Genomic DNA, 19,151 nt, shown 5'->3' with positions numbered 1-19,151 from the left:
CTGACTGAGTGTTTATGAGAGTGAGAAACGAGCATTAACCAACATTGAAGTCTTGTCATTCCTTACAAGCCATGTGAATTGGATAGACTAACTTTGAAAACATAACATAATTGTAACAATTTGAATTTACTTCACTTTTATCATTTGTTAACTGTTAATAACATTGTCAACTTGTGAATTTAGTCTCAACAATCAACTGGACTAAACTACAATCAATTCATTTGTCATCGTTCTTCATTTATTATCAATTGTTCACTTATTTAGTTATGTTCGTATATTTTCATCCTTTCAAACATTCAATCCTTGTAAGTCCAAGTTTCTAACCTTTTTTTCATCTCATTTCTTCTGTGTTGACTAAAGTCTATGTTTTTATATCTTTCACTTGTTTTATGAATGTTTTGGTTGAATTTTAATCTGATCTTAATTTTTATTTTGATTATTGTTTAGTGACATACAAATATATAAATCAACATATATTTCATCTTCAACTTGGATTATTGAATCTTAAATATTGGATTATTTGGTTTCTCATCAAATATCATTGGATTTAACGTTATAAATCAATATAAATAGTGAGATTGATATTAAAATTAATAATAAAATTATAAATTTCAGACCTGTGATTGGGTCATGCAGTAGAAATATGCTTTGTATTCAACAAAATCAGGTAAATATAATTTCGTTCTTGTGTCATGTCATGTCTTATGTCATATTAATAACATCGCATTTGACATAAACATCGAACTTTGATTTATATTTTTTTGAACATTCGTTTATTTGTTATTAATTTGTGTCTCCTTTCACCCTTAATTGTCGTTTAGAGCTGTTCATTCAAAGGACCAATTTCTCATTCACCAATATCTTCAACTAATATTTTTGATCCTTTACCTTCACTTAATTCAGTTCAATCAAATTCAACAACGTGTGAAGAGGATCTTTCAGATATTTCAGCTGATTTTTCATTTGATGTACCTTTAGATGGTATTTTGGATCAAATGTTTAATCAACAATCAAATTTCGATTCACTCGGGCTTGATCAAGGACAATCTGGTTACTCAAATAGTGGTTCCAATACACCAGTTCAGTTGAATTTTCAAAGATCAACTTTCACCGATAATATTAACGAGAATAACTCTTCTCATAACATTATCAACATCAACAGCAACAACAACAACAACAACAACAGTAATAACAGCAACAATAACAATCAAAACAATAATTCAAGTATTATACTTAATAATGATAATACTATTAATAACATCTTAGGCAATAATCAAGGGTAAGTTTGCAAATGATTGTTTCAATATAAATTTAGGTTAGACAAATGAAAACAATGTTTCTTTTTGTTTTAATTGTAGACTGTAAATAATACTTTCATTAGTCTATTTGTTTATTCATTTATTTAATTTATTTATTCATACATTTTATCATCTTAATTTTATAATAGATCATTGATTGGATCAAACGAGACATCTTTAAGTTCAACACCAACTACACCTAATTCAGCAACTTTACCAAGCTTCATGGAAATTTATTCACCAAGAAATTTTCCTCCTCAACCACCACCACAACAACAATCACAATCACATTCTGGACTTAACATTACACCAACAACTAACGATGAAACATCTTCATTCTTTAAATTTGATGACTTCAATGATGATGATAATACATCATTATCTGAAGTTTCATTTGCTTCTGTTTCAATCAAAAATTCCAACACAGGATCAGGATCATTGATTGATTTATCATATGTTAAACAAGAAGATGATTGTGATGGTGATTTAAATAACTGTGCAATACCATTATCAATTCAAACAGCAACTAACCAACATCAACAACAACATCATCAACAATTAAGACAACAGCAACAGTCCCAGCAATCACAACAACAACAACAATTGCATAGTTTTCGACAAAATCCTCTGCATCAATATACAAGATCTGTAAATCAACAAGATGTCAACTCTCCATTTACAGCAAGTTCGAGTGTTGCTTCAAGCCCAGGATACATATCAATGTCTTCAGCTCGATCAACACCTAATCTTGAACATGGTCCTTCTCAGTTTCAACAGCTGCATTTTCAACAAGTTATTCAACCTACATATCAACGACTAGCTTTAGATCAACCTCAGTTTAATTTCCATGGTCAGCAGTCACCTCAGTTATCACCAATGTCAAGATCATCTTACCGGTCAATCGGTTCTCCATTAACACCAAATATACTTTCATCAGGCTCTAATCAGCTCGCATCTGAGCATTCAATAAGGTAAGAATCATTTTAAAATGAAATGGACAAACCCAGCGACAGTAAACAATAAGACGGAAAAGTTAGTCGAAAATTTTGATTCAAAGTTGTCAACATGCTTAATTGAACTGTTCAGACAGATGTTAGATTAGATAATGTTTAGATCGGGTTTTTAAATTATCAGACTAAAAACCAACTCAACTCGTACAAAATAATAACCGGTCCAATCAAGGACTTTATTTATACATTGAGTCTCTTTTATTATCTAATTGTCCACAAATTTTTTTAATTAATCTGACAGGTTAGTTATCTACATAGGCGAAAACAGATGAATTTCAATTCAATAATCCTTAATATGTCAATAAACCCGAAACCTTGGATTACGGAAAGAAAGTCAACAAAGTCTTCTTTTCTGATTCAAAGTTTGTGAAAAATTAGCAAAATTCGTTGACTTTGAATCAAAAACATTTCTGTCCTTGATTATGCTTGTCCAACTCGAATCATTTTTAAATTTCCAAATTTCTTTTCTCAATTTCATCAGATCTCAAATGAGTCTCTCGAGGTCATCTTTATCATCATTGAGTGGTTCACCAAATATTTTCAGTGTTAATGCACCCAATAATATCCTTGGTTATACATCAAAAACTAGTTCAGGTCGGTCATCTCCGAACGAAACGGCAGCAAATGTTCCTAGTATTAAAAGCCAAAAAGCTTCAACATCAACTGAGTCAAATACAGGTTGCTCATCAGCTGCCACTTTAAACACAAGTTCAACAGGTCATCCTTTGAATCAATTGTGTGCTGTTTGTGGTGATAATGCTGCATGTCAACATTATGGAGTCCGAACTTGTGAAGGTTGTAAAGGTTTCTTTAAGAGAACAGTTCAAAAGGGTTCAAAATATGTTTGTCTTGGTAATCGTGATTGTCCAGTTGATAAAAGAAGACGAAATAGATGCCAGTTTTGTCGATTTCAAAAATGCTTAGCTGTTGGAATGGTAAAAGAAGGTAAATATAAATTATTATCTGTCATTAGAATGAGCTTAGAATGAAATATAGAGAAGAATATTTTCTTACTTATGTTAATGTTTTTAATTTTTATTTAAATAGTGGTAAGAACGGACAATCTTAAAGGTCGTCGTGGTCGATTACCATCAAAACCTAAATCACCTCAAGAATCACCTCCTTCGCCACCAATTAGTACAATTACTGCATTAGTAAGGGCTCATGTTGATACATGTCCGGATATTTCAAATCTTGATCTCAGTCATGTAAGTATAATCATGTTCACCTGATCAACATCATGCGGAATAGTTTGATGAAATTATCTTCTCTTTATAATAGTACTGCGAGATGGAGGAAACTTCAACATTGTATCCAAATGTTTTATCACGTCAACAGTTTGTCAGTATATTGATGTCATCAATGGATGTCTGTAAGAATTTTGCTGAGAAAATACCTGGGTTCAGTGATCTTGATAAAAACGATCAAGAATTGCTATTCTTTTCTTCTTGCCTTGAGATGATCACTCTTCGGATGGTTTATCAGTAAGTATACTCTTAGATATACCTCAAGTAAGGTATCAAATTTACTATTAACACTTTGTATGTTGAAACCCTAAATAGAAACAAACCTGGATCGAAGAAGATCATACTACCTAATGGAATGGTTCTTCATCGTAATCAAGTTAAATTACTGTTTGGTTCTTGGTTTACTAATCTGGAATCATTTTCACAAAGATTCGCTCAAATTGATATAGACATATCAGCATTTGCTTGTCTCGCAGGCCTCTCATTAATCACCGGTAAGCAGCAGCACCCATTTTTCACCAGTACATTCTTTACAATTTTATTATCTTTAATTTTGTACATTTCCTAGCTAACAAAGATTACTCACTAATAATTATACTAATAATGTAATGATACATTATAATTATCATAATCACAATAATCATAATGATCATAATGATCATAGTAATTCTAATATAAAAAAAAGTTAACTCATAGAGTAATAGATTTAGGCCATTCAGGAGATAGTAGTGATGTCTGTTCAACGTTAACATGATAAAACAAAAAAAAAGAAATTCAGAAGAAAAAAATATATGTTAAATCGCTGAAATTGCAATGTTTTAACGTTACAAATCAATAAATTAACTTACATGTTCAATGTAAAATGTATTTAATTCTCATCACGGATTGACCAATTAAAATAATCTTTATCGTCATCAAATAATCATCATCCGGATTTTTTTTCATCACATTGTTCAGTATCCATATTGAGTAGAAGTGTTGATATCGATGATGATTATTGTGATTATATCTAAAACAATAACCAGAACAGATCATGATAGCTAACTATTAAATTATGTAGCCATTTTTTGATTCGAATCCAATATTAATAAATTCTGTATCATCAATCATCAATAATAATCATAATTTTTCCTTTTCTTTCTTTTTTCCTTCCTTTTTTGCCTCTCTTTATCCATCCTATGTTGCTGGTCTATCAACAGTGCGGCATGGTCTTGTTGATCCAAATCGTGTTGAAGCCCTGCAAATGAAAATAATAGAGTCTCTTAGAGATCACGTTACTTACAATGCTGAAGCTCAAAAGAAATCGCATTATTTTTCATCAATATTATCAAAATTACCTGATTTAAGATCACTCGCAATGGATGGGTTAACAATGCTGCACGAGATTAAATTAGAGTCCATAGTGTCAATTCCTGACACTCTATCAAAATTACTCATAAATACGTTATACTTTTGAAATCAATAGATAACCCCAGTAGTGTTCACATATCTCCCTTTCACTCGAGGCTGTTATCATTTAAACAAGAAATCGAACCAAAATCAAGGCTTGAAAGCAAAAAAAAATCTAAAAAGTCGTAAAATGTCTCCTCTGGTCTTCACCTATCACCAGCAATATCAATGTTCATCAGTGTTTATCGTTTAAGCTCAAATGAAGCACCAGCTTTTATGGAATAAGTTCATCGTCCCGATTTCAGTCCTCAAAAACCGTCCTTAAGTTTTCTCCGATATCATCACTGCCATTACAAGTTCACCAACAGTACAACCAAACCTGGCACACCCCAAGTGTCTATCATGATTGTGTCAACCAAAGACTGAATCTATCCCAAACAGTTAACTGGATATTACACCTTGTTTCATTGTCCACGTCATCTACATCTTCACCAAGTTGAACTCACTCGAATCATTGGAAGGATTAAAGAATAGGAATTTCACCACAAAAATAACCACAAAATTAATGAGGATTACATCATAATCAATTTAATAAATCCAATAATGATGGGAAGAGTTAACCGTTAACACAAAAGGAATTTAATTTTAAAACATTTGCATTTCATTGGGTAATTATTAATGAAAACAGTTACCAAAGATAACAAAAGGGTTCCAAAAAGAAAGAGCGGGTTAATTGAAAATAGTAAAATCTATCAAGTTGTATTTTTAACGCATGGCAATACAAGTCTAGACTTAAATTATAAGTAAAATGGTTGTGAAAATTAAGATCTCAGGGTACATCGGAGATTATAACAATGCTACAGAAATGATTCATTAATCAAGTCAAGTCAAATGAATTAATCAACCTCCAATAATGGTTAAATGTGTTCAAATGTTTCTCCAGCAATGCACAAAACATTTCTGGTTACATTTTTCTGTTACTTCTACACATGTCAACAAATGCTGATTTATTACGAATTATACATGAATTTTCTTCAATTGTTCCTGATCACAGCAAACTTTCTCAATGGCAACCCACAAATCACTTGAAATCATCATCATCACCACAACCATAATCACCAAAAATTAGTGAAACCTCATCAAACCATATCATATTGAATCTATTTCATCGTAAAGTTACCATCATATACAAAGAAGTCCTCATCTCAAACCAAACCAGAGAGTGATAAGAAGGAAACCAAAAAAATTAGCTTTGTTCAGATCAAGAATCAATTGTTTCAATTCCAGAAAACAAATGTACTTCAATAATTATCAACTTAGTTACATGGTGAGAAGCAAATCTGGTTGATTAAATGTTATCTAAACAAGGTAAATTCAGCATAGTGAAAATCAAGATGTACCTAAAAATCAGCTTTAATAGTATAGATACTTAGGCTGATTGAGGTACTTAAAATGATCGAGTTGATTAATTCCAAGAACAATAATTTTACACTTGGAGCCTCTCGATTGACAATTAACCGGATTTGCTCTTCTTATCAAAATACCCAAATATACGCGTATAAATATTTATTAGTGTACAAAAAAAACAATTTAAGTACATATTGCTTATTGTTGTTATCCTTTACTATAATGATTGTTACCAGTTTGTTAATTGTGCGATGTAAATTAAGACATAATTTCCTCGACACAACCTATTGCTCCAATAAACATTGAATTATTGATTTTGGTTCATCCAAATCTTTAAACACTTAACGTCACAAGAAAAAACAGAAGCACAAACAGGGCTTAATCAATGATCGTTACCAGTTTCAACCCAAAAACACCTTAAACCAAAAGCCATGTTAAAAGTGATTGTTCCTATTTTGTTTCTTGGTTTGCTTGGCGAAAATTGATTACGATTACTTTGTTAACCTGTTACAACCAATTGTTATATACATCTCGATTTATAATGCTATCAAGCAGACTGTTATTGAATGAATTAATTTAATTTGCTCCCTTTATTAGTATTTTTTATTTATTATAATATTTTGTACCAAAACAAAACAATAAACTCGATATATTTAAGTTATAATTTTTCATCCAAATAAATATTTATTTATTCAACTGTTTCACACTGTTTTCCCAATTTAATTTCACTTTGTAAATCAATTCAATCATCCTTTAATTTACTGATTAATCTATTAAAGTATATATTTTGTAATAAATTGATAAATCAAAAGAAGAGATCTCAATGTCTTGAATTGTCTTTTATTAATAAATGTTCATTACTTTGCTTTAAAAAATTTGATACAAAACCAGAATCAACAGATTCATTTGAAATTTTCATTGCTGATTTCACGAGTTAATTCAAATTCTTGATCGTGGTTTTATAACCATATTAAGCTTGGCCAGTGTTACATTATATTTAAGAAAATTAAAATATAATTCAATAGCAAAATTTAAATCTGGAATGATCAGTTTTGGTTTGAAGTTAACTTAACCCAAACCACTGTATTTTAGTTTCATTGGGTATCCATAGATGTCACTGAGTTCGTTAGTTGGAGTTTTCTGGTTTGATTGTGAGTTGACGTAATTGTTTCACTGATCGATTGCTCGAGTTAATTTAAGACACTGAACAGGCAATTTTTTTGATATCGTAAACTAAATTGAGTTGCTGGAGGGACAAAATGCAGATCACTTTGATTGACAACTTCATATTTGACTATGTATGCTGATTATGTTAAATAACTAAGGGAGTAAAAATCAATAAATATTAAAGTGCATGGATGGCAATGAGTTGAATAATTAAGATTTCAATATGTATGACAGATGTTATAATAAACTATCATTAAGCATTCAAATTAAATATGATATAAATGATTATTAAATGTTAATGCATAGACGGATTTGTTGATTGAGCCATCTATTGGTTTTATAGTGTTCGGTCTGTCAGAATGGAAAATAAATTGTTGCTTAGTTTTAGAGTTGATAATTTTACAGCTCATTGAAGAAACCAGCAATCAATTGATTTATTGATTTAGTAAATCGTCCAAATCTTGAACCTGTTTAACCCGTGAAAATCAAATCAAATAGGAATCCCATTAGGTTTAGCTTTATTTTGGGTTCTTTTAGACGTTCAATAACATTTCTCTGCACAAATTGTTCACGATCATTTGGTGTCCATTCAGAATCTAAAATTTATAGAGAAAATGTATAAATAATTAGAAAATCATTGAAATTAGGTTCTTAAGCAATCTATTTAAAGAGCAATAAGACCATAAAGGTGGATATTCACTTCAATTTTGAAATAATTTTCATAAAATTGACATTTACACTCGATAAAATGTATTCATAGAAGGTTGAATGAGAAAAAAGGCTGAAAAATGTTAGAAGATGAAATAAAATTCAGATGAAAATGAAAATAATAATAATAAATAACTTGAATGAAGAAAAGTAACTCCAAAAGATAATCTATCATAAAAAAGTAAAAAATTCAGACTGAATAGAAGAAAACTTTTGCATGATGCTTTATATGCAACATTGAAAGCCTACTTTCATTCAGATTTCAATCAATCTGAAAACCAGAGTGTTGAAAAAGGTAAATCGTGTGAGTTGAAACTGACAATATACCATGAAAGGTTTAACACCACAAAGCAAAACCAATGGTAAAACCAAGAAAATTGATCCTAAAAGATGAGATTCACCAGTCAGTCAGAAAAGGGCACAAATAACCAAATTATTAATTTAGTTGTAGTCTAGGTCAAGGTCCAGTATATAAATCTAGTGTAAATTAATTTCGATCCGGACAGTAAACACCAGCAAAACAGCCTGCTATGAATAGAATCAATTTGAAAGGGTAAGTTTAGTTCCACATGAGGTGAGTTACATTCAATAAATTAAAGTTTATAAAAAGATGGTTGAAGAAGATGATGAAGGTAAAAGTTACAATTTAGATGATGATTTTTTCGAGGGATGATTGCAATTGCGCACAGAATAAATGTATATTAACAAAAGTTCCCATATTTACCTGGATGTTGTTGATGGTTGGTGAAAAAAAAGCCAAGTCAAGACAGACGAAGGAAAACAGAGAAGATAATGTTTTCTTCAGTAGATGTTATTTTTCCTCTTCACTATGAAATTACCTTTTTATTTGTTCACAATAATCATCTTTGGTCACCACTTTAACTAAAACAATTATAATAAGTAATACCGAGTTAGTCATATTCACTTGTGTAAATGGCGTTCAACTTGTTCAAGCCGTTGTTGTTAACTAACTTTTCCCTCTCATTTTCATCTCACCAAGTGTTGGTAAGAGTTCAAAGGAAAGTGTTACTCATCACATAGAATTAAAATTTAACTGCCATTTTGTTTTAATCCTTTTTGTTAACGGCTTTTCCATCGTTTTGGTTTACTGTCTTTCTTTTCTGTCTCTTGCTTATCTCATCGGTTACTTTTATTCATTATGCATGTTTAGAAGCTTTACAATTGTTATGTCTCCAATTTCAACATGTTTTTTGGTTTCAACTCTTCTCGTCATAACTTGTGATCAGTTGAGTAATGGTTATACAATTGTTAATTATGTCAACGGCAACAAATTGTTCAGCTACCAACAACACCAGCAACAATAGCAACTATTTCAATTCAAGTCAACACCAACCTCTAAATGGAAGTAAACAAAATTTATCACTCAGTTTGTCTAACCAGTCGTCATCCACTTCATCTTCTACTTCCAATAATTATGGACAGGCAATTGCAATCGGTAAATTACAAGATGCTGCTACATCACCAACCATTCCGATTATGTCTACTTTATTTTATGATTGTCAAGTTGATTCACCGCTATTCTATTCCAATGCAACCGATGGTAACAATGATATTAACAACAACAATATCACTCCACCATCAACATCAACTTCATTAGGATGCTCAAGTCCAATTCTTAACCGAACATCACCTCAATTTACCAACAATGTAAATAATTGTAGCAGCAACATTAATAACGATACAAACAACAATATCATCAACAAAAATACCAACAATCAACGATTGACAACTAGTAATGGTGCAATTAAAACCTTGGTAATCAAATCAAATTGTCGACCAAGTGATTTGGTCTGTAGCCTGAAATCACCAAACACATGCCTTGCTTGTTATAACAGTTGTTCAACTTGTAATAATAATGTAAATATCAAATCAATCAATCATGATTATAACAATAATAATGGTAGCTGTAGATTAAGTAGTAATTATAATTCTAATGCTAAAAGATTAAATGGATCAGCAAAAGGATTAAATGGCCTTAATGGGATTAATACAAGTTATTTTCCTGCAATAAACGGATTGGGTTTCGCCAATGGCTATGGTGCTACAAGTTTATCTAGCAATAACGGCAGTGCCGGTGGTGTTGTTAGAAGTAACCTTATACTCTCCGGATTACCCAATTTAACCACTCGTACAAATGATATAACCAGTTCAACCCATTCCTCTGGTAACTCCGCTCATCCTTTGACCAGTAATACCAGTAATGGTCTAATTGGTGGCACAACAGTCAATCTTTCACCAACTGGATATGATGATTATCATTTATCGTCACCCGGCAATAACCGAAATTATGATAAATTTGACAATTTCAATTCCAATATTTTCAACGACCACTGCTCAGCAATCAGTGCTCCTTTGTCACAATACTATCTAGATGAACCAAGGCATCACAGTTGTTTCCGTAAATCTATTCCAACCATGCCTATCGCTTTATCAGCATTCCTCTTGCTCCTCAACTGTTTCCTACCTGGATCTGGTAAGCTTTACCTTTAACCTTAGTTTTTCAACCCAATTTACTTCATATTGATTGTTCTCATAATTTAACCATTCTATTGTGTCTCAATTTTACTAATGTCTAAATGCGTCAATGCTATTTTTATTCAAACTTTTCATATTCCAACCTGACCATTTAATGATGAATTACATGAGATATTTTCACATCAATTTATATATAATCTCTTTTTCTAAGTTTCAATAACGCTTATGGGTAATTAATTTGTGTCTCAAACTATAAATCATCAACAATTGATCAACTAGATAATCATGAAGCAATTGTTGCTCTTTCAGTTCCAAAAATAAATTACAATTCTCACAATTTGTCAAACCAATTGATGTACATAGTTACAATTCAAATATCAACGTCAACTTTCATTGCCATCATTTAACACCATCACTCTAATCAATCATCTATTAATAATTGAACAAAATATAAAACAAAACAGTTTCCACCTAAATTAATAAAAATTATAATCGAGCAATCAACTGCTTTAAACTGTATAATTTAACCAATAGCATAACATAGCTTCAATTGTGTTTTATTGTGTTTTGATCCGCTCCGGTCAAAATCAACTATTTATAGATGGTCAAACAATCATAATCAATATCGTCTTACATTATAATACAATAATAACTTCAATACACTTGCCTTTTGTTGAATTTTATTGACCATGAAAATGATATTGTTAACATAAATGTTGTTTCTGAATTGACAATTAATTATTGATTGTAAATTGAAAGACAAAAAAGTAATTACATTCAATGTAATAATATAAAACAATTTCCAGATTCTTTCCCAAGTGCAAGTTGAATTTTTTAATTTATCTATTTAATAGTTTAATAACTTGATGATTTATTGATTTTTGTGTAAAAATCTTGCCAAATTAAACGTTTAGTTTAATTAGTTAAATGATAATTTCTCTATCAAAATGTATTGCGATTGCTGTCAACAGGGAGTGAAAAACTCCCAACTGATATTTCATGATTTATCAACTCTTAATGGCTCTAATTCATGAATTAGAACTTCAAATTTCCTTTTTAATTGTAATTTTCTTTATAAGCTTCAATTTCGCTGTTAAATGTGTTCAGTTAATCATTTCAATCAACTTAGTTTCAATTTTGTTTTCCAAACTTAACTGCCTCATAATTGGACTGAAATATAATTGCAATTATTTTCATTCAATTTAAAGTCTAAAAATAGTTCTCATCTTAACGATATGAATCTTTAAAATCAATCAAAAGACAATTATAAATGTTATAACAATTGCTATTATTGACATCGATTCAACTTCATTATTGATCGTCTTTTTTCCTAATTTTCAATGTCAATCCCAACAATCAAGGCTAATACAAACTATTGAATTTTGAGTGATTTAGATTTTCTTGCAACAATTAGGATTTTAAATCAAAAGAGGTTCGATTTTTTGTCTTTCAACATTTCAAGTGTTTATGTTAACATTTTTTGCTAAATAACAATCACTCCCATTTACCTGGTAAATATTGATTAAAAATGAATGACTTTAACCCTAACCTTCATTTGATTGTGCAGTGTTATTAATTACTGTTACCTTGATCTTGTTACAAGTTTAAATGTTCATTCCATGACTATTACAATCAGTTAACAGAACAGTTTACATAAACTGATTCATTAAACCTGAAATACCCAATTTAGTGACATTCATCAGCATCATAAAGTTGTTTTATCTAAAATTATTCAAATTTCATCATGAAAAATAAATGAGCTTTATCGATTAGAGGTAAACAGGAAAAAGAAAGATTCTCAGAACAAAAAATCTCATAAATGCGTTTAATTATCAAACGTAAAACAAAAATTTGTACAAAGCAAAATTGATCAATTTTTCGAGACAATTTATTCTAACAGTTGTGATAACCATAGAAACTACATGTAGTTATTAAAAATCAAAACGATTGCTTCATGAGTTACTTATTTTAAGTATAAAATTTTCACGTATTTATACATTTCTTTGACTACATTGTACATTTTAGGGACATTTCAATGTTATTTCGCATAATAAAATAGCCAGAGTAAAACAAAAGGTAAACTGGAGAAGCTTCGAAAACCTTCGCTCAAACATCAGTTGATCATTTGCCAGACTGAAGGTATTCAAGTTTGCCATTTTCAAATTGATAGATCCATAGCTTTGTTTTAAACTGTTTTGGCTAAAATTGTGTTTTTGCTGCTGTAATAGCACTTTTGATGGTCGATTTAGATCCCCAGATGATGTGTTTCATGTATCACTTGGATAACAGTCCATTAAAAGAAGATATATTGACTTGAAAGCGTTTGTAACATTGGGTTTCTAGATTTGTATTGAAAGTTCATTCTTAGCCATTTCTTTTCATTGGAGGAAATGGATTGCTCTTAACCTAATAGACTAATTGAATCATTGCTGCTCTAATTCAATCTCATATCTCTTCAGATTCTTGAATTGAACCTTGGTTAGAGCCTTGTCCAGCAATATACTGTCTAGGATTGCCAACTTATGAATATCTATTGAGAGTTTACCATTTTAAAACATCTAAACAGTGTTACTGATTTGTTGAGAATAAGCCAAAAAGGAGTGACTTGAACAGAAAAATTTACATTTTGAGTCATGAATAATGCCTTTGAGAGTTTGTAATGCTGATATAAAAGTTTCTCCGACGGACAGTTTTCGAGAAAATTGAGGTCGAAGTTGAAACTTCGATCGTATTTTGTACAATAATAGAGACAGATTTTTACATTAAACTCATTTTGCAAGTGTAATTTTCAATGGTGAGCCGGAAAATGCACCTAGTGCGAGAAATTGAACTTTTATTTTTCTGCAAAACAGATCACTTCGATTTTAACTTAAACCGACCTCTTTCTGTGACCATAAGAGTTAGAATGCTGAAAATAATAATTCGGCCGTAAAAATTGTTGGTACAAATCATACATTGAATAGTTTTTTCATTTTAGTAATAGTTCTCTCGATTTTAACCGTTGGCCATTAAAACTTTCAGCCTCAATATCTCGAGAATGGCATCACTTTCAATCATGATTCCTTCACAAATCCAATTCTTCTGTAATTAATAATCTAATTTAATCAAATAACTCTCCATTAGCGCCATTAGGGTCATTATTTTTTTGTTTTAATGTGTAATTATCAACTTATTTAACAAAACAAGCTCATCTCAACCCATAACTTGGTAAATAAACCAATCTTGTGGTAAATGAGAACTCAAACACAAATCTTATGATGTGTTAGCAAATATTCATTGCTAAATGAATTTCCTCGGATTTTCTCCGGTATTCAGTCATATCATATCGTAGCCCATAATAAAATCTATAGATTGCACTAAGAATTCTGGTTTTAGTTGATGACGTTCTCGATATATTGAGGCTAAAAGTTTTTAGGCAAATGGGCTAAAATCAAGAGAACTATCGACAAATTGAAAAAACTATTCAATGTATGATTTGTACCAGCAATTCTTATGGCCTATTAATAAGTTTCAGCATTCTAACGCTTACGGTCAAAGAAAGAGGTCAGTTTAAGTGAAAATCAAAGTGATCTGTTTTGCAGAAAAAGAAAAGTTCGACTTCTCAAACTAGGTTCATTTTCCGGTTCACCATCAAAAACTACATCTTCAAAATTAGTTTTATGAACAAAATCTGTGACCATTTCTGTTAAAAAGCCGGTCGAAGTTTCAACTTTGACCTCAATTTTCTCGAAAACTGTCCATCAGTTGCATTTTTTAATAGCACCAATAGACTTAGTTTTTATGTACCTACAAACCCTCTGAGTCTCGACTCTTGCCTCAAGTTTTCGAGCCTTTGGCTGTACTTTTGTCATTTCATTTCTAAGTTTAACCAGAAAATTGGTTTATTTACCAAGAAATAGGTTGAGATGAGTTTATTTTGTTAAATAAGCTGTTAATCGCACATTAAAACCTGAAAATCATGGCCCTAATGGCACTAATGAAAAGTTAGTTGATTGAGTTAGGTTATTATTTAATGGAGAATTGGATTTTTGATGAAATGACGATTGTGAGTGATGCCATTCTCGATATATTGAGGCTAAAAGTTTTTAGGCAAATGGGCTAAAATCAAGAGAAGTATTGATAAATTGAAAAAACTATTTACTCCATAATTTGTACCAATAATTTTTGTGTCCAAATGATGAGTTTCAGCATTCTAATACTTACGGTCACAGAAAGAGGTCGGTTTGAGCATAAATCGAAGTGATCTGTTTTACAGAAAACAGAAAATCTTGTTTCTCAAAATAGGTCCATTTTCCGGTTCACCATCAAAAACTACATCTTCAAAATTAGTTTAATGAAAAAATCTTCTTTCATTTGTGTACAAAAGGCGGTCGAAGTTTCAACTTTGACCTCAATTTTCGCGAAAAATGTCCATCATATGAATTATTCAATAGCGCCAATAGACTTAGCTTTTATGTACCTACAAACCCTCTGAGTCTCAAATCTTGCCTCAAGTTTTCGAGCCTCTGGCAATACGCTTTACATTTGATTTGTAAGTTTAACCAGAAAGTTGGTTTATTTACTATGAAATGGGTTGAGATGAGTTTATTTCGTTAAATAAGTTGTTAATCGCATATTAAAACCTTAGAATCAAGACCCTAATGGCGCTAATGGAAAGTGGTTTGATTTAATTAGATTAATTATTAGTGAATAATTGGATTTGTGAAGTAACGATGATTGTAAGTGATGCCATTCTCGAGATATTGAGGCTGAAAGTTTTAATGGCCAACGGTTAAAATCGAGAGAACTATTACTAAAATGAAAAAACTATTCAATGTATGGTTTGTACCAACACTTTTTACGGACGAATTATAAATTTCAGCATTCTAACTCTTATGGTCACAGAAAGAGATCGGTTTAAGTTAAAATCGAAGTGATCTGTTTTGCAGAAAAATAAAAGTTCAATTTCTCGCACTAGGTGCATTTTCCGGCTCACCATTGAAAATTACACTTGCAAAATGAGTTTAATGTAAAAATCTACTTCTATTATTGTACAAAAGACGATCGAAGTTTCAACTTCGACCTCAATTTTCTCGAAAACTGTCCGTCGGAGAAACTTTTATATCAGCATTACAAAGCCTGAAAGTTCCCTATTCTTGACTCGAAAGCAAAATTTTATGTAGATGTTACTCTAAACTCTGGTAAATTACCAAAATTGGAATCTGCCTTTTGTTTCTGCTGTGAAATTGGAATCAAGTTTATTAATTATTAACTGTCAATTGAATTGGAAAAATTAGTATAAATTGAACTCCTTAAATAATCTATGAATTGTGTTTCAACTCATCTTATAAACATTTTGTTCACAAACAAAAAAGTGGCCATAAAATTTCATGAATACATGATGAGTAGGTTTGAGCTTTCTTACAATTTAAACTATTTTTGGGTTACAAATTGTTATTGCCTGAAATGCTTAATTTTGAGCTATTTTCAACCTTTGAATGTCTAATTTTTCACAATTTTGTGATTCCCTTTGATTGTTAACTTTACTATTCACATGATTTGCTGTGTATTACTATTTCATATAATGATGAACCATTAATTTATCATAATGTTTATTATCATTTTGTTGTCTCTTCATATTCAATATGTAAGCGTATAACAATAGTCAGCATCTAATATTAACATTTGATTGTGAATCACGTTCATAGACTTTTTTTTCTGGTTCAACCAGAATATATGTTGTTATCTGGTTTGATGATGAAAATCATTTCAAAGTTTACCTTTGTTCATACCTTTACATTGCTATGTTATTATTAACTTGCCTTTTTTGTACTCTTGAAAATAGCAACAAAACCATAAAATAGGAACCATTTTGCTTCTCACTAATCAACAACAATGAAAAACCCTTAAAAAATTTGTGTGTTAGTCAAGTAAATACAATAATAATAATGATAATAGTGATGATAATGGTAATAATAAGCTAAATTATTGACCATAATGAAAGGTAACAACGATAAAGTTGATGAAAAACTGTTGAAATTGAAAAGGAAAGGAAATAGTAATGAAAAGCGCAAATTCAATTCAATATAATAATTGTTGGTCGATTGCAAATCAAAACACAATTTTTATATAAAAACCTGTGAACCCCTTTAGGCATTTTGGGTTTTTTAATGTCATTTCAAATATAAATACATAAATGTAATGATATTATTGAGTCTAGTAGCTATCAAATTGCAATAGAATCGTTTAAAATCATTTTTTACTGTCATTTAATGACGGGATGAATGAATCCAATGAATGGATTTGGATAATTGAAACATAATTTCAAAGCAACTTGTTGTTTTTATGTTTAAAATTGTAATTAATGGCAATTTGTTAACCTTTCGAGACCTTAATAGTTAAGGTTAACAGATTGCTCGACATCAGAAAAGTCGTTGAATCAGACTCAATCACGAAGATGGTGGTAATAATTAACTTAAAGAGTTGTTATTTGTTACATTTAGCGTTGGCGGATTGTCTAGCAATTTATAAATTGAAGTCTACTCTTTAAGCCTTCATCTTTACCAGTGCCAGTGACATTTGATCAGTGATTTTGCAGCCATTGAACTGATTGTCAGTTGATTGTTTTGGTTTGTTTTATTATGTTTCAATAATTATGTGCCTTATTGCGTTGTAATTTACTGATTGACAATTTACAAATTCACATTAGCTAATCTCTGGACTAATAACATGTTTCACTGTTGATTCAACCTTTTCATGTCATTTTGTTTGAACAATTAAGCCTTTCTGTGTTTTAATTTTAATTTTCTCGTCTCTGATTTTGTTTGTATTAGGCACAGTTTTATCCTCAATTACGATACTTTTTGGTTGTCAAACTGAATATGGAAAAGGTAAATGGAAACGAGCATTTCTATTAACCTTAATTGCTGGTATTCTTCAATTTTTAACCGCAATTTTTGTTATTGGTTGGGTTTGGAGTATCATGACTGGAATAAACTTTATTAAACGTGAGTATCAGTAATTATAATTAATATCTGAATTAACATTATTATTAACAGATAGAGGCTGACAATGAAAGCACACACAACAACCCTTTTCCAATTGTTACTCAACTGTATTCCTGTTCATCTGAATATTAAATCATTTTTTCAGGTTCCAGATCGTTGAGTAAATTATTTTAACCTTTCTCATTATCAGCCTTTTGTTTTGTTTTCAACCTCCGAGATTATTATTCAGGGTCAATTTTCATTCCCAAATCATCTGGTCAACTGTTAAATATTATCCTTGTAATAAATGCTCAACTAACCTAAGTTTATTAATTGATATTGATATTTTTCTTTCTCTTTTGTCTAACAATCCTCAGATTCAACCAAAATGAAGGATCCAAAGTTTGGTTATGGCGATGCTATTTGATTCAATTTTCAATGCCAATGTGATTTACTGAGCCTTTGGATTTCCTTACCAGATTATTGATTGTTTGATCTACCCAGATGAACCAATCATTTTAACCAAACGATCGATATTTTTGGGTTCAATTCGCAGCTATATTTAAATGCTACCAAGGCACCAGGATGATCAAGACCAAGCCAACAATCAAGACTGGGACTGTTTTTGATAACCAAGACTTTTTTCAAATAAAGTTGGACCAAAACTGATCAATTATGACCCAAGACGTAACCAAAGACTGAATTGAGATTATATCAAGCCTGGACTAAATTATGGTTTACAATTAGACGAAAAATTAACCTTAGTTGTATACCATTGTATTATATTACCAGATTTAACATTAATTTTATTTCAAAGTATGCTAACCGTGAGGAGAGCCTTAAAGACATACACAGAGACACACAACACAATCAAATGATTATTTGATTTACTACTATTAAGCTCAATGAGAACAAATTCATTTGTTTACTGTTGATAAATGAAAATATAAATAATTATTTCTGATCTATTGTTACCTGACATTGATTATAATTTGCATAAAATTTTGTTCCTTTTTCTGATCATACAATTATTTATTTTTGATCTGGTTATGACAAAATTATTTTATTCCCGTTTCACGTTGTTAATCATTAAACTTGATAATTAGAGTATAATCAGTTGTAAAAATCTGAGAAAAATAAATACAAAAAATATTATTAAACAGTGAAGATCGTTTTTTGTCGTCTCAATCTTGAGACTCGTTTGTTAATCCAATTGTTTGCACGAAATTGACTTCATCTCCAGTTGTTAATACTAACAATAGGAGACTCTTCAACCTTAGCATGGAAGACAAATTTAAATTGTCTTAAAATCCTTTCTTGAAAGACCCGATTTAAAGCTGAATCAAAATTATTTCAAACTACTTGACTCCATTCGGATTGAAATTAGATTTATTAGTAATTTGATCGTAACAATTGAAAAACTGACTTGAAATTGTCAGTCAAATACCATTGAAAAGACCAGAG

At 30.6% G+C, this 19,151-nt stretch overlaps 2 protein-coding genes and 1 long non-coding RNA gene across 3 annotated transcripts; 2 read left to right on the top strand and 1 right to left on the bottom strand.

The window, feature by feature from the left end:
* On the top strand, window positions 1-7,055 carry LOC107363716 (uncharacterized). Its single transcript, XM_015930987.3, has 9 exons — window positions 1-305; window positions 448-667; window positions 822-1,279; window positions 1,448-2,269; window positions 2,790-3,253; window positions 3,356-3,516; window positions 3,590-3,792; window positions 3,871-4,049; window positions 4,755-7,055. The coding sequence occupies exons 2-9, from the start codon at window positions 644-646 to the stop codon at window positions 5,009-5,011; spliced, it is 2,568 nt and encodes an 855-aa protein (XP_015786473.2). The 5' UTR covers window positions 1-305; window positions 448-643; the 3' UTR covers window positions 5,012-7,055.
* Window positions 7,056-7,171: 116 nt separating this feature from the next.
* Window positions 7,172-9,092, bottom strand: LOC107363671 (uncharacterized). The gene is made up of 3 exons (XR_001568954.3): window positions 8,951-9,092; window positions 8,554-8,754; window positions 7,172-8,114 (listed from the first exon to the last, which is right to left on the bottom strand). It is a non-coding gene; the product is annotated as an uncharacterized LOC107363671 (long non-coding RNA).
* A 165-nt stretch (window positions 9,093-9,257) lies between these two features.
* On the top strand, window positions 9,258-18,854 carry LOC107363670 (uncharacterized). Its single transcript, XM_015930934.3, has 3 exons — window positions 9,258-10,720; window positions 17,535-17,708; window positions 18,065-18,854. Exons 1-3 carry the CDS (start codon window positions 9,481-9,483, stop codon window positions 18,112-18,114), a joined length of 1,464 nt encoding a protein of 487 aa, XP_015786420.2. The 5' UTR covers window positions 9,258-9,480; the 3' UTR covers window positions 18,115-18,854.
* The last annotated feature ends 297 nt before the right edge of the window (window positions 18,855-19,151 follow it).

Source organism: Tetranychus urticae, chromosome 2 (genome assembly GCF_039701765.1).
Source record: "Tetranychus urticae isolate SD_2017Ah chromosome 2, NJAU_TeUrti_SD_1.0, whole genome shotgun sequence".
Classification (NCBI taxonomy): Eukaryota; Metazoa; Arthropoda; class Arachnida; order Trombidiformes; family Tetranychidae; genus Tetranychus; species Tetranychus urticae.
The sequence above is the reverse complement of the archived record's forward strand: the minus strand, read 5'-3'. Positions and strand labels throughout refer to the sequence as shown.